The sequence below is a fragment of the Oncorhynchus nerka genome, linkage group LG28 (genome assembly GCF_034236695.1).
Source record: "Oncorhynchus nerka isolate Pitt River linkage group LG28, Oner_Uvic_2.0, whole genome shotgun sequence".
Lineage (NCBI taxonomy): Eukaryota > Metazoa > Chordata > Actinopteri > Salmoniformes > Salmonidae > Oncorhynchus > Oncorhynchus nerka.
In genome coordinates this window covers 37665072-37681613 of record NC_088423.1, presented here as the reverse complement: position 1 = coordinate 37681613, position 16542 = coordinate 37665072, and the positions used below count along the sequence as shown (strand labels likewise).

Sequence of the window (16542 nt, the reverse complement as noted above, 5' to 3'; positions counted from 1 at the left end):
AGGCCTCCTCGTGCCAACTAAGTATTCTGTGACAACTGTAGTGCTATATAAAACATGTGATTAATTCATGACGTATGTTGTCATTTGACATATACATGTCTAGTAGAGGCTGCCAGGTTGCTTGTAGAATACCAATAAGCTCAGACTATTTCCCTGCCAGCCATAATTCAACTGTTGATCTAGAGCTAGCAGCTCTGTTTCAGATAATGTACTGTCAAGAAGTGCAGCTTGGGTTGAACCAATCCCCTGTCTATAGCTAGCTGTTTTTTACTATCCTGTCTTAAACCACCTTTACTGAGAATCTAGACCTTGACTGATGTGCTCCATCTCTCTCTCTCTCTCTCTCTCTCTCTCTCTCTCTCTCTCTCTCTCTCTATTAGAATTCCTACAGATGTGGCGATACTCACCAGGATACACTTTACTGTCTAACTAACCAAGAGCTGCTACTGCTTACTGTCTATTGCTTACTGTCTAAGTGTGCGTGTACGTGTGATTATTTACTGGGTTGGTCATCCTAATAACGCAAAGCCCAACTCGCATACGGGAAGAAGATGCACACTGCACATTGAACCTCACCCTGGAAGCTTTGGGGGAGAAGTAATATAGGAGGAACATAGTAATGATTTCAAATTAGGCCCCTGATACAAGCTTCCCATTTGTTATGTCCTGATTTATATTCCCACTTCAAAATTACATTATGTCAAATTAGATGATATATAAAGTATAAACATAACATGTGTGTGTTCATGCCTTTATTGTGTGTCCTTGTGTTCCAGAGGCAGACAGGTGGCTAGACCTGCGCAGAGGCTGTGCCGTCCAGCCAGAGACCCCCTGCCAGTCCGGCGCCAGTCTGGAGAGCCTGTGGGACGTTCTGCCCGAGGAGTGTCAGCGGAGTAGCCGGGTCTGGGGCCGTGAGGTGGGCACCGCCACCGCCATCACCAGCCTCATTCGAGACCTCAACCTGGGCGATGCCAAGCTGGCAGCCACCCAGTCTCTGGCCCTCGCCACCTCCACCTCAGCCGCCACGGCGCCCCCTAGCAAGCGCCAGTGCCGCTCACTCTCACTGTCCTTCTCCGAAGCGTTTGGGAGCTGCAGGTCGTCATGGAGACCCCAGGGGTCGCGAGTGTGGACGGCGGTGGAGAAGAGGAGGTGCCACAGCGGGGGGAGTGTGCAGCGCTGCTCTGGAGGAAGTGGAATAGGAGGTGGTGGAAGTTTTTCAGGGGTTCATTTTCCTGCCATGCAGCGGAGCTCCAGTTTCAGCCTGCCATCCCGCTCCAACAACCCCACAGAAGGCACCCTGGAGCTTCCCTGCTTCAACCAGCACCTGCCCCTTCACCCCCTGTTCACTGCCTCCCCTACCTCCCTCTCCTACCACCACTCTCTCAGGCCCCTCTCCTTGTCCCATGAGCAGATCAGCCTGCCAGACCACCACAGAGAGGGGGCCAGCTCACCGGACTGCAACCCACAGCTGGGGAGACGTGCTGGGCAGACAGCAGGGAGGACTGGGGGGCTGTCGCGGAGCAAGTCCCAGCCCTGCGTCCTGAACAATAAGAAGATCGGTATGAAGCGCAGGAGACCAGAGGATGCTCAAGAACCACGACCCTCCCTGAACCTGGCCAAGATGACTCAGGTTAGTAACCGTGGACACACACACACCCTTCAATAGTCTGCCAAGAGTGTCTGGCAATGCCAAATTACTGAAAGGCAACTTTAGATCAAACCATATTAGTGGAATCTGATTATCTTATGATGACTAAGACATTTCACAGAGCTTAATCAGTATTTTCTCATCTTGATTAAGAGTAGATCAAATGAAGATCTTACGAAGGGCATATATCACACCACACAAGTTGAAAAACATTAAACAAAGCCTTTCAGACTTGTTGGGATGGCTGTGGTGAGGTCGGTACACTAATGCATCTGCAAATATTCAGCTGTCAAAAGATTCTGGACTGAGTTAGTTGATATGTTGTCTGAAATCTTGAATATATGTATCCCACTGTTTCCTGTAGTGTACCTACTAGGGAGTAGGGTAAGATCCAACCTAGAACCACGCTATGCATCATTACTCTGGCCCAACTATCAGTCAAACGGACAATAAAAAAGTGTGTAAACCTCAGTGTTTCAGAATGGACACTTGATTAAAGGACTTCTTGGACTATGGAACGAGCGGCCTTCAAGACTATGACAATGGACTAGATGGTCTCTGGCACACTATCAGAACACATGTAAACCATAGAACAGGGCTATTCAACTCTTACCCTACGAGGTCCGGAGCATACTGGTTTTCTTGTTCTACCTGATAATGAATTGCACCCACCTGGTGTCCCAGGTCTAAATCAGTCCTTGATTAGAGGGGAACAATGAAACAACGCAGTGGAACTGGCTCCGAGGTCCAGAGATGAGTTTGAAGGCCATAGACATAACCTAAATAAATCAAGTTGTATACAGCATGTGTGCTGGTCCTGATGATTGTGTGTGCGCTTGCTTCCATGCCCGCCCAGGTGTCCAGTGGTTCTTCCCGTCCTTGGGAAATCCCTTTGGGAAGGGGGTGGGGGCATCACCCTGCCGGCAGTTCGGAGCGGGTGGGGTTGATGCACCCACTGATGAGAGTAGCCGTTTGTATTAAGACACCTTAACTCAATTGTTTTGTGCACTGTAAAATAAAATAAAATATATAGCTCAACTTTCATCCAAGTCTTTAAACTCCTTAATACCTTTAATAACCTGAATACATAAGGTTAGACCAGGCCAAACAAAATTACCAACAAAGGAATACTTCTGTTCAGAGATGGGGAACGTCCAAGAGCTCTTCAAACATAATTTGGCTTCCTTCTTTGTGTCTGATCTGGGGGATTAAATCAGGCTGTATTAGGTTTTTCTGGGTCGATGGTTTGTAGTGTGGAGGGTAAATGTTTTCAAGTCTCCCCTTTGGAAAATGGCGTTAACTAAGGAGCATTCCTTGTGTTTGGTCATGCTTCACACTGCCATGCTCTAGCACACTTGGCTCAGGTTATCATTTCATTGATTCTGTTGGGTAAACACACGATGCAATTTCCCTCTTCCTCCCTCCCTCCGTCACTCTATCCCTCCCTCCAGTGGTTGACTGTGGGGGAGGGAGATTTGATTAATGATCAGGCTATTTAGTCACACAGGTTTTTATTTTTATCACATTATGCCTGGCCTGGAGGAGGCTTGTTTGTGCTTGTGGAGTGCCAGAGGAAGTCGTGGAACTGCTCTGAGATTACTACATGATGGCTTCATGTAGAATGGATGGATAGGATCATGGATACAGTCTAATTTTGCACATGAATCAGATGGTGAATGCAGCCAATTATGATGATACAGCACTATATGCAGTCCCACTCTTAACTTTCCTACAGTGACACCACACTTGCTCACTTAGCTCTATCCCTCTGAAGAAGGCGTCTCCCTTGAGAATGTGCTGAGATAGCACAGTTTGGAATTAAATCCAGCACATATAGGGCTCCTCCAGGACTAGCACAGTGTAAACACTGATGTAGCTAGCTGATATCATTACTTTGTGCCTCTCCTTCCTCCTCAACCCTGCCAGGGTTGGATCAACAAGAGTTCAGTAATGGAGTCTAGCATGTTTCCTGTGTCCATGCCAGCCACTAAAACCAAGGGCATTTTCGTTATCTGCACCAGTTACCTCTGCTCTCTAGAATGCCCAATGGCTCACAGGCTATTATTTTCGCATGGATAGTACCAATAATGAATGGAGGCTAGTTTTTTATTATTCCGTTTTTGTTTGTGGTTGGGATTGCTCGACTGCGCTTTAGCACTGTGTGAGGAGGACTGATGAGATCAGGTGCACCACCTTTTGTTTGTGCAGTAGTTTCAGCCATCACACACGCATGAAACCAGATATGCACTTACCAATTTACGCTCTCACAGCACAGAATACTGTAGGTCACGAAATCACACTGACACACACACACACACACACGCACACACATTGTCACAGATGCACACAGCCAAACTCAGGCACTCTTGATCAATCTCAGTCCTGTTGAGTATAGCATGGCTTAGTTAAGGTATTGAGTCTGACTCCGTACTATAAACTTGGCTGCAATAGTGATACACAAGCAGAAACGGTCTGTATATAGCACTGCAATTGTACGGTAGCTCAATATAACTATAGTGTATGTATGAAACTATGAATATGGTTATATTTGTACTGATTATTGCTTTGGAACTTCTCTAATGCCGGTTTAGGGGTGAGGGGTTTGCCAGACGCAAAAGGGTGCGCTTCCTGTGTACTAACAAATGCACAAACAGGAAGTAACTGTGACGTACTCTATAGAGAAATGGTCCTCTGAATTTAAGGCTATGTTACAGGACTGTTTTGCTAGCGCTGACTGGAATATGTTTCGGGACTCCGCCGATAGCATCGATGAGCTAACCACCTCCGCCTTGGGCTTCATGAGGAAATGCATCGCCGACGTTGTCCCCACAGCTTCCCCAATCAAAAGTCCTGGATTAACACAGAGGTACACGCTAAACTAAAGGACAGGGCTACCACACACACGGCTATCTCAGCCAACACTGAGGTTACGGCTGAGGAAGCGAACGGTATTCCATGGTGCATTCTCAGAGCATGCACTGACCAGTTGGCAGGCATCTTCACGTAATTTTCATTTTCCTCTCTGTAATCCTCACGTCTCAAGTTGACCACCATCATTCATGTTCCCAAGAACTGTAAGGCTACCTGCCACAATGACTACTGCCCTCTAAAGTGATTTGAAAGTCATGGCGTACATCGCCTCCATCATTCCAGACACCCTAGAGCAACTCCAATTTGCATTCCGCCCCAACAGATCTACAGACAATGCAATCTCAATTGAACTCCACACTGCCCTCTCCCACCTGGACAAGATGAATACCTATGTGAGAATGTTGTTAATCGATTACAGCTCAGCATTCAACACCATATTGCCCTCTAAGCTCATCACCAAACTCGGAACCCTGGGACTGAACACCTCCCTCTGCAACTGAATCCTGGACTTCTCGATGGGCCGACCCCAGGTGGATAAAGTAGGCGACAACACCTCCGCCATGCTGACCCTCAACACGGGGCCCCCCACACACAACTCCAAATCCATCATCAAGTTTGCTGACTACACGAAGGTGGTAGGCCTGGTCACCAACAGCGATGAGACCGCTTACAGGGAGGAGGTCAGAGGACTGGTAAGTGTGGTGCTGGGACAACAACCTCTTCCTCAACTTCAGCAAGACCAAGGAGCTGATTGTGGACTACAGAAAACAGGGGGGGTGCACACCCCCGTCCACATCGACAGGGCCGCAGTGGAGAAGGTCAAGAGCTTCAAGTTCCTCGGTGTACACATCACTGATGACTTAACATGGTCCTTTCACTCCAGAACAGTCTTGAAGAAGACACGGAATCGACTCTTCTCCCTTAGGAGGCTGAAATGATTTGGCATGGCCCCTCAGATCCTCAGGAACTTTCACAGCTGCCCCATTGAGTACATGCTGACTGGTTGTATCAATTTCTGGTATGGCAACTGCACCGCTCGGAACTGGAAGGCCCTACAGCGGGCATTGGGGACGGCCCAGCACGTCACTTGGGGTGAGCTCCCAGCCATCCAGGACGAACATGCCAGGCGGTATCTGAGAAAGGCCAGAAAAGACTCCAGCCACCCGAGACAGACTGTTTTTCATGCTCCCGGTCTGTGGTTGTGAGGCCGGTTGGACGTACTGGCAAATATTCTAAAACGACATGGCTTATGATAGAGAAATTAACATTAAATTCTCAGGCAACATCTCTGGGCGACATGCCTGCAGTCAGCATGCCAATTGCAATCTCCCTCAAAACCTGAGACATTTGTAGCGTTGTGTTGTGTGACAAAACTTCACATTTTAGAGTGGCCTTTTGTCACAAGCACAAGTTAAACCCGTGTAATGATCATGCTGTTTAATCATCTTCTTGACATGCCACACTCTCAGGTGGATGGATTATATTGGCAATGGAGAAATGCTCACTGACAGGGATGTAAACAAATTTGTGCACAATTTTAGAGAAGCTTTTTGTGCATATGGAACATTTCTGGGATGTTTTATTTCAGCTCATGAAACATGGGACTAACACTTTACATTTTGTGTTTATATTTTAGTTCACTGTATATATCACCATTTAGTATCTCCTACTACCAGTCACTTTGTATGTGTAAAACCACCTAAACCACTCCATTACCCCTGCACATTGAATAAGGTACTGGCACTGATGTGTATATACTCGCATTCTTGTGTTTCTTTAACTCACATTGTAGTTATTGTGTTTTTAATTATATTATCTATGGTATTATTAAAATTGCATTGTTGGGAAAGAGTTCTCAAGGTAAGAATTTCACTTGACTGTTTTACACCTATTATGCACGTGGTGAATAAACGTTAAAACTTTAAATCTTAAACTTTGGTCTTCGGATGAGGACAGATGAGGAGTATTAACTGCTGGTTGGAAAAGGAAATGTTTTTTGAGGCTGGTTCAATCTGTGTTCTGCCTGGCATCTAGAGAGAATTACTAGAAAGGAGGGAATGTTGGGAACAGGTGTCACGGCAGATTTCCTCCTCTTCGTCTGAAGAGGAGTAAGGATCGGACCAAGATGCGGCGTGGTAAATGTTCGCCATTTTAATGGAAAAACTGAACACTACAAAACAACCAAGTGACAACCGTGACGCTAATGAAACACTGTGCTAACAAGCAACATAACATAGACAATCACCCACAATGACAAAACAGGCTACCTAAATATGGTTCCCAATAAGAGACAATGACTAACACCTGCCTCTGAGAACCATATCAGGCCAAACACAGAAACAGACAAACTAGACATACAACATAGAATGCCCACTCAGATCACACCCTGCCCAGACAAAACATATAAACCATACAAAGCAAACCATGGCCAGGGCGAGACAACAGGTGAGATATTATTAGATATTATTATTATTTGTAAACCATTTGTAAACAACAGTTGGTGCACGAAATCTAAGGAAGTCTCTAGATTTTGCTCGTAGTAGAGTCTCTTGTGATAAAATGCAGACCACACTATTTGCTTAGAGTTTTCAGCTATACTTTCCGTGGCTGTTTATTTACCACCATAGACGGATGCTGGCACTAAGACCGCACTCAGTCAGCTGTAAAAGGAAATAAGCAAACAGGAAACCGCTCACCCAGAGGCTGGGTGCCTAATGGCCGGAGACTTTAATGCAGGGGAACTTAAATCAGTTCTACCTAATTTCTATCAACATGTTAAATGTGCAACCAAAGGGGGGAAGAAAATCAAGATCACCTGTACTCCACACACAGAGACACGTACAAAGCCCTCCATTTGGTAAATCCGACCACAATTATATCCTCCTCTATCCTTCTGCTTAGAAGCAAAAAGTAAAGCAGGAAGCACCAGTGACTCGGTCTATAAAGAAGTGGTCAGGTGAAGCAGATGCTAAACTACAGGACTGTTTTGCTATCACAGACTGGAACATGTTCCGGGATTCCTCCGATGGCATTGAGGAGTACACCACAAGTCACTGGCTTTATCAATAAGTGCATCGAGGACGTCGTCCCCACAGTGACTGTACGTACATACCCCAACCTGAAGCCATGGATTACAGGCAACATTCGCACTGAGCTAAAGGGTAGAGCTGCCGCTTTCAAGGCGCGGGACTCTAATCCGGAAGCTTATAAGAAATTCTGCTATGCCCTCCGACGAACCATCAAACAGGCAAAGCGTCAATAAAGGGCTAAGATTGAATCATTCTACACCGGCTCCGACGTCTTATGTGGCAGGGTTTGCAAGCTATTACAAACTACAAAGGGAAGCACAGCCGCGAGCTGCCCAGTGACACGAGCCTACCAGATGAGCTAAATCACTTCTATGCTCGCTTCGAGGCAAGCAACACTGAGGCATGCATGAGAGCACCAGCTGTTCCGGACGACTGTGCGATCATGCTCTCTGTAGCCGATGTGAGTAAGACCTTTAAACAGGTCAACATTCACAAGGCTGCGGGGCCAGACGGATTACCAGAACGTGTGCTCCGGGCATGTGCTGACCAACTGGCAGCTATCTTCACTGACATTTTCAACATGTTCCTTATTGAGTCTGTAATACCAACATGTTTCAAGCAGACCACCATAGTCCCTGTGCCCAAGAACACAAAGGCATCCTGCCTAAATGACTACAGACACGTAGCACTCACGTCTGTAGCCATGAAGTGATTTGAAAGGATGGTAATGGCTCACATCAACACCGTTATCCCAGAAAATCTAGACCTATTTCAATTTGCATACCGCCCAAACAGATCCACAGATGACACAGTCTCTATTGCACGCCACACTGCCCTTTCCCACCTGGACAAAAGGAACACCTACGTGAGAAGGCTATTCATTGACTGCAGCTCAGCGATCAACACCGTAGTACCCTCAAAGCTCATCACTAAGCTAAGGATCCTGGGACTAAACACATCCCTCTGCACCTGGATCCTGGACTTCCTGATGGGCCGCCCCCAGGTGGTGAAGGTAGGTAGCAACACATCTGCCACACTGAAACCTCAACACTGGAGCCCATCATGGGTGTGTGCTCAGTCCCCTCCTGTACTCCCTGTTCACCCACAACTGCATGGCCAGGCACGACTCCAACACCATCATTAAGTTTGCAGACTACACAACAGTGGTAGGCCTGATCACCGACAACGACGAGACAGACTATAGTGAGGAGGTCAGAGACCTGGCCGGGTGGTGCCAGAACAACAACCTATCCCTCAACGTAACCAAGACTAAGGAGATTGTGGATTACAGGAAAAGGAGGACCGAGCACGCTCCCATTCTCATCGAAGGGGCTGTAGTGGAGCAGGTCGAGAGCTTCAAGTACCTTGGTGTCCACATCAACAAACTAGAATGGTCCAAACACACCAAGACAGTCGTGAAGAGGGCACAACAAAGCCTATTCTCCCTCAGGAAACTAAATATTTGGCATGGGTCCTCAGATCCTCAAAAGCTTCCACAGCTGCAATATTGAGAGCATCACTGGTTGCATCACTGCCTGGTATGGCAATTGCTCGGCCTCCGACTGCAAGGCACTACACAGTGTAGTGCATACGGCCCAGTAAGCTGCCTTCCATCCAGGACCTCTAAACCAGGCGGTGTCAGAGGAAGACCCCAGCCACCCCAGTCATACAGTCTCTACTACCGCATGGCAAACGGTACCGGAGTGCCAAGTCTAGGACGAAAAGTCTTCTCAACAGTTTTTACCCCCAAGCCATAAGTTTCCTGAAAAGGTAATCAAATGGCTACCCGGAATATTTGCATTGTGTGTCATGTCCCCAATTGGCCCGACCAACCAGTGCTCCCGCACATTGGCTAACCGGGCTATCTGCATTGTGTCCCACCACCCGCCAACCCCTCTTTTACGCTACTGCTACTCACTGTTTATCATATATGCATAGTCACTTTAACCATCTGTACATACTACCTCAATCAGCCCGACTAACCAGTGCCTGTATATAGCCTCTCTACTGTTATAGCCTCTCTACTGTTATAGCCTCGCTACTGTATATAGCCTCGCTACTGTATATAGCCTCGCTGCTGTATATAGCCTCCCTACTGTATATAGCCTCTTTACTGTAATAGCCTCGCTTCTGTATATAGCCTCGCTACTGTATATAGCCTCGCTACTGTTATAGCCTCGCTACTGTATATAGCCTCGCTACTGTATATAGCCTCGCTACTGTTATAGCCTCGCTACTGTTATAGCCTCGCTACTGTATATAGCCTCACTACTGTATATAGCCTCGCTACTGTTATAGCCTCGCTACTGTTATAGCCTCGCTACTGTATATAGCCTCGCTACTGTTATAGCCTCGCTACTGTTATAGCCTCGCTACTGTATATAGCCTCGCTACTGTAATAGCCTCGCTACTGTATATAGCCTCGCTACTGTTATAGCCTCGCTACTGTATATAGCCTCGCTACTGTATATAGCCTCGCTACTGTTATAGCCTCGCTACTGTATATAGCCTCGCTACTGTATATAGCGTCGCTACTGTAATAGCCTCGCTACTGTAATGGCCTCGCTACTGTATATAGCCTCGCTACTGTTATAGCCTCGCTAGCGTAATAGCCTCGCTACTGTTATTTTTCACTGTCTTTTTTGTTGTTTTTATTTTTTTACTTACCTATTGTTCACCTAATACCATTTTTGCACTGTTGGTTAGAGCCTGTAAGTAAGCATTTCACTGTAAGGTCTACACCTGTCTGTATTCGGCGCATGTGATAAATAAACCTTGATTTGAACCGTTTAGAAATCACTTTTCGTGCTTAGTCCCCCCATTTTAGGGGACCAAAATATTGGGACAAATTCACATGTGTATTTAAGTAGTCAGTATTTCCATATTCCTAGCATGCAATGATTACTTCAAGCTTGTGACTCTACAAATTGTTGGATGCATTTGCAGTTTGTACGAGTGTGCATACGTCTCTGGAGGCAAGATAAATTGCAGTGTAGAGAGAGGGGTTATTTATTTCTCCCTAAATCTCCCCTGCTGGTGGAGGGCTAGCAGAGCGGAGTCTCATGAATTAATATCTTCTCATTGGCCTGGGTTCAGGCTCGTGAAGTGACGGGTCACTTCTCCCCTCCTCTCCATTCCTGGGATGACAGGCATGGTGAGCATAGCTGAGCTGCAGCCCCTGTGGGGTTGTGGGAATACCTAAGTGGTTGGGTTGGTGTGGTGGCATGGGGCCCTGCTATGGCAGCAAACTGTGACACAAACACACACCCACATACACGCAGGTTAATATGTTAGACTTGTACTAGTCTCTGTCCGTCTGCCTGCCAGTAATGGGTAAAGCTCCATTTTTTCCCCTCCTGTGTCTGCGTTTGTTCCAGGAGGTCCCTCTCTCTCCCATAACACACTGTCTCTCTGGGGGCATTTTATTATACCAGTCCCTCCTTTTTTTATATGGGTCTTGTGTGGGAATACGCTCTGATCAAGAGCTTTAGCTGACTGCTATTTATGTGTGTGTGTGTGTGTGTGTGTGTGTGTGTGTGTGTACATTGTCTTCAGAAAGTATTCATATCCTCTTGACGTATTCAACATTTTGTTGTGTTACAGCATGAATTCAAATAGATTTTTAGTCTCACCCATCTACACACACTACCCCATAACGACTAAGTGAAAACATGTTTTTAGAAATGTTTATTTCAGAAATATCTCTCTTGCATACGTTTTCACACCCCTGAGTCAATACATGTTAGAATCACCATTGGCAGCGATTACAGCTGTGAGTCTTTCTTGGTAAGTCTCTAAGAGCGTTGCACACAATATTTGCACATTATTCTTTTTGAAATTCTTCCCAGCTCTGTCAAGTTGGTAGTTGATCATTGTTATACAGCCATTTTCAAGTCTTGCCATAGATTTTCAAGCTGATTTAAGTCAAAACAGTAACTAGGCCACTCAGGAACATTTAATGTCGTCTTGGTAAGCAACAGTGTATTATTTGGCCTTGTTTTAAGTTATTGTCCTGCTGAAAGGTGAATTAGATTCCCAGTGTCTGTAGGAAATCATACTGAACCAGGTTTTCCTCTAGGATTTTGCCTGTGCTTAGCTATATTCCAGGTTCTTGTATCATTAAAAACTCCCTAATCCTTGCCAATGATAAGCATACCCATAACATGATGCAGCCACCACCATGCTTGAAAATATGAAGAGCGGTACTCAGGGAAGTGTTGTGTTGGATTTGCCCCAAACATAACGCTTTGTATTCAGGACATAAATGTAATTTATTTGCCACGTTTGTTGCAGTTTTACATTAGTGCCTTATTCTGTACAGGCCTCCTTTTCACTCTGGCATTTAGGTTAGTATTGTGGAGTAACTACATTGTTGTTGATCCATCCTCAGTTTTTTCCTATCACAGCCATCAAACTATGTAACTGTTTTAAAGTCACCTTTGGCGTCATGGTGAAATCCCTGAGCGGTTTCCTTCCTCTCTGACAATTGAGTTAGAAAGGACGGCTGTATCTTTGTAGTGCCTGGGTGTGTTGATACACCATCCAAAGTGTAATTAATAACTTCACCATGCTCTAAGGGATATTCAATGTCTGCTTTTTGTATTTTTACCCATCTACCAATAGGTGACCTTTGCGAGGCATTGGAAAACCTCCCTTGTCTTTATGGTTGAATCTGTGTTTGAGATTCACTGCTCGACTGAGGGACCTTACAATTATCTGTATGTGTGGGGTACAGAAATTAGGTTGTCATTCAAAAATCATTTAACACTATTATTGCACACAGACTCCATGCAACTTATTATGTGACTTGTTAAGCAAAATTGTGCTCCTGAATTTATTTAGGCTTGCCATAAGAAAGAGTTGCTATTGATTTTTTCATTAATTTGTAAGTTTCTAAAAACATAATTCCACTTTGACATTATGGGGTATTGTGTGTAGGCCAGTAACACAAAATATAAATGTAATACATTTTCAATTCAGGCTGTAACACAACAACATGTGGAAAAAGGCGGGTGCTCTAGAAAACAAAAGGTGGGTAAACTGCAGATTATTAAAACCCCTTTCCCCAAATCCTGGTCTTAGCCCAATATGATTTAATAGGAAGCATATTGTAGAGAATACCACCCCCTCCCTTTCTGCCTCTCCCTCATTCCCCCTCTCCTCTGTGTGATATAATTAGAAGGGGGTACTACAAGGGTTGAAGAAAGAGGGAGAGGCCCTCAAAAATCCCCTTTCCACTCCATTGAGGTGACTACAGCAAAGCATTGGCCTTCAGTGGTCACCTGATATATTATTGGTGTACCAGAATGTGTCTAAATGTTAGCTTTGTGCATGTTTTAGCCACAGAATGTAAAGCTGACATTGCCAAAGATAGTAAACATTAAAGTTATATAAACCCAGCACTTTATAATTTTTATTTGATTTCTCTCATAACGTAGTGTATTTGGGAGCCCCAACCCAAAACATGTACGTTTTGTAAAAGCATTTGGTTAAAGTCTCTACCAGTCCATTGTAACAGGAAGAAGTGAATGAGGGATTTGAGGAACATTAGAGTTGTCCATCATGTGCGCCGTGGGCTATAGAAACACTCATCTCTATTCACCTCCATGCCTTCAACATCTGCTACTGGGAGAGAGGGACGCTTCACCCTTTCACTGCTGGGATGCCTCTGCTCTGGCTCTATTGTAAGGTTGAGGGAATGAATGGCTTCTTCCTCGCCATTCGTTCGTTTTTGTAGAGCGCGTCCCTATTCTGATTATCGGCTGTTGTCAAACACACATGGCTGTGAAAATACGATTCTCTTCCTCAATAGTGTGCAGTGAATTCTATTAGATGAAAAGTCGAAATGAGTATGACATCCTGGCATTTAAAGCATACACATTTTTTTTTAAATTGCACATTATACTATAAAACATTGCATTTTCTGCATAACCAAAAAGCCTACTGTTTAGAATGTAAATATTGGTATTCAGACACTGCCAGTCTAACTAGCCCTCTCTTGCGCTTTCTCTCTCTCTCGCTTTCTCTTTCTCGTTAGTAAACACACGCACTCTCTTAAGCATACATGTAGTTGTCACCCAAATAGCCTGATTTACACACCTTGCATGGGCACAGTGTGTTTGTCGTACACACACGTCTCTGAAAGGAGAGATCACACCTAAGTAAACCCAGAGCTGCTCCAGAGTAATCTCTCCTCTCCTGAGGGTTTATGATGTCCATTTCCTGGGTGTTTGCTCATTAGAGCATGCACGGACACACACACACACACACACACAGACTATACATTTTCCCTTTTGTCCAACACACAATTATTCATAAGTGTCAACTTGATGATGGGTGTGTGAGTTGGCCAGTGCAGTTCAAGAAGCTAGGTCAAGCCAAACAAGGAGGAGGAATCATATATTATAAGATATATTATAACATTATAAGTCTTCAGGAAAGCTTGCCGTTTTTCCTGGTGTGTTTTTGTGCTTCATCCCCTCAGTGCAGCAGGACAGGGAGAGACATGGGGTTGGGAGGAAGAGGATACCTTTGTGGTTTGCGACTGATCTCACCATGTTGTCTTTCCACTGTGTTTCCTCTGACTGTGAACAGACTAACCAGAACATTAACAAAACTAGCTCCCTAGTGGGAGGGCGAGTTCAGCTCCACCAGTGAAGCACGAGTCACACACCCACATGCCATAAAGACCTAGCTCTCAGGTTTCTCTGAACAACTCTCACAGAGTATTACTGACGGGTTAATTAAGTTAGGTTGTGTGACCTGAATCAAGAATGAACAGTAAGACAACGATACTGTAAATGTGTTGTGTTATACCAATCAAAATCTCCCTTTCTTTCCCTCTTATTTCTTCTCTCAAACAGAAACTCCAGACTTTCCACAGCTTGAGCTGCCCTGGGTTCTCTGGTCCGGACAGCTGTCAATCAAACATGCCCCCACCCTCCTCCAGGAGCTTGAGCCAATCGGAATCTTACTTCACCTGTGCGCCTGACCTAGGTGCTGAGACTCAACAGGAAGTGGATGAGGAGGAGGATGACTCTTCCTATGAGGAGCTGGACAGTGACTCTGCGTGTAGCCTGGACTCTAGGCCCTGGTCCCCATGCAGGGGAGGGGGGGAGAGAATGGGAGAGGGACACGCCCTCTGGAAGAGTGAGTGTGGGACAGAGAAGGACATCTACCAGCTGGGGGGAGAGCTGGACATCGACCAGATCGAGAGGAACTGAACGGAACCTGAAGCCTTTGGATAAAGGATTGTCGTAACCTTTTGTGAATTTTGCAGAAAGACGGAGAATGTAGAACTTCATGACCACGCGAAGGATGCCTTACGTATGATAGGGGGATATTGAGCGGATTGAAAGGAACTTCGCGATTTTGGACAGAGTTGTTTTTGGAACATTACAAGGATGTTTGCGAATAATGTGGGAGGCAAGGGATGTTGTGCTGTATGTGATGTCAATTAAGGACAAAGCACGTGAAACTGTTGATAGAAAGTGTTGCATGTGAACTTTGGTTGAACTTTGAGGTCCTGCGGGACAAACAGTTGTTTTGAACTGTCTCGTTGTCTTTCTGAATTTAAAGGCAGTTGCTTTCGCTTGGTGACATGCAGCCTAACTCTGGAGTGGGGATCGAGGGATAGTCTTTAACACCTCCAAAAACTCCTCTCTCCTCTAAAATTGAGTACCTCCTTATACAACTGGACAGAACTAACGGCACGGTTTTAGTACTGTAGCATTTGCAGCAGGAGTATGTTACAACTTCTGCTTTTCTCTACCAGACTAGGGGTACATGATGGCCTGAGAGAGAGGGATGAAGTAGAGCAGGAGAGAAACTGTTATTTTCATATATACCTCCCCTTGACCCTTTTCTTCAACTATTCTTACAGGAATAATGTCCCCTGCTGAATTCCAAGTTAACCCCTATACCATAGGCACTCCTGTAGATCTGAAAGAATGAAAGTACCAGTATTACTTTCCTTCTGATTGGCTGTGTGGAGTTTTCACTATATATGCTTACATCTATCCAAGAATTTCAGGTCTTCAGGAGTACCTAGGGGATAGGGGTCAATTTGGAATTCATAAAGTATTCACACATCCTCGCTGAATGTAAATAAGCTTTTAAGGGGTTTGGAAATACCTGTCGATTTGTTCGGTCAGATACAAGTCCTTATCACCTCAGAAATCCCTGCTCGAAACAAACCTTTCTGACTTTTTATAGATTCTAATATGCAAAATGTATATTTGAATAAACACAGAATTTTAAGTCTTCAGTTCTAATATCAATGTATATTTTTCTAAATGTATGTTTTTATTATCTGTTTGCGAAGGATCAGGAATAAGATACCCTACTTTAACAGGACAGACATGAAATAAAAACGCAAACTGCCGTGGTCATGTTGTGTTTCATTATTATCAGGGTGCCATTATACATGATGGTACAGCTTGACATTAAGCCTTCATGTCATAAACATGACATAGTGTGTGTTTACATAGATGTGCCTCTGATCTGATGTCCTCTAATTTGTATATGAAGTCATTGAGCTGCCATTGACTTTGGCATATCATGCCACGTAAAGCTGTTTATACCCTATGATGGATACAGTCAGTTAGGTAAACATCTGTGTGCTCCATGATGCTGTTACACAACCCACCGGCACCAAACAAAATGGCAGGAAGTCTAGACACAGGATACCCCCGCAATGCCAATGACCTCTGAGGCAAGAGGAAGTGATGTCACAGCCACCGGAATGCTTCTTCTCTCCTCAGTTCAGTTGGAAGGCAGACGGACACGTCACCAAGGTGGGGCTGTTTTGCCTGGGGATATCCTGTCATGTGCATCTAATGTCTGTCCATGTCTGAGGGAGTTAAAATAACCTGCTGCCACGGTGAAGAAAATAAGACTTAAAATGAGGTTCTAGAGTTATGTCTACACTGTATTTTCTTCTGCCCCCGGGGTGCTTCATTGTTCTTAGTGGAGTGTAGTTTTCCCACAGTGGTC

General features: G+C 45.1%; 1 protein-coding gene across 1 annotated transcript in view; it reads left to right on the top strand.

Moving 5' to 3' along the window:
* LOC115113201 (protein FAM53B-like) overlaps positions 1–15931 on the top strand; it is a 42278-nt gene extending 26347 nt beyond the window's left edge. The window contains exons 4-5 of the mRNA XM_029640574.2: positions 777–1630; positions 14412–15931. Of these exons, the coding sequence (XP_029496434.2) occupies positions 777–1630; positions 14412–14771 (1214 nt within the window). The 3' untranslated portion in view covers positions 14772–15931. The remainder of the gene's footprint in view (positions 1–776; positions 1631–14411) is intronic.
* The last annotated feature ends 611 nt before the right edge of the window (positions 15932–16542 follow it).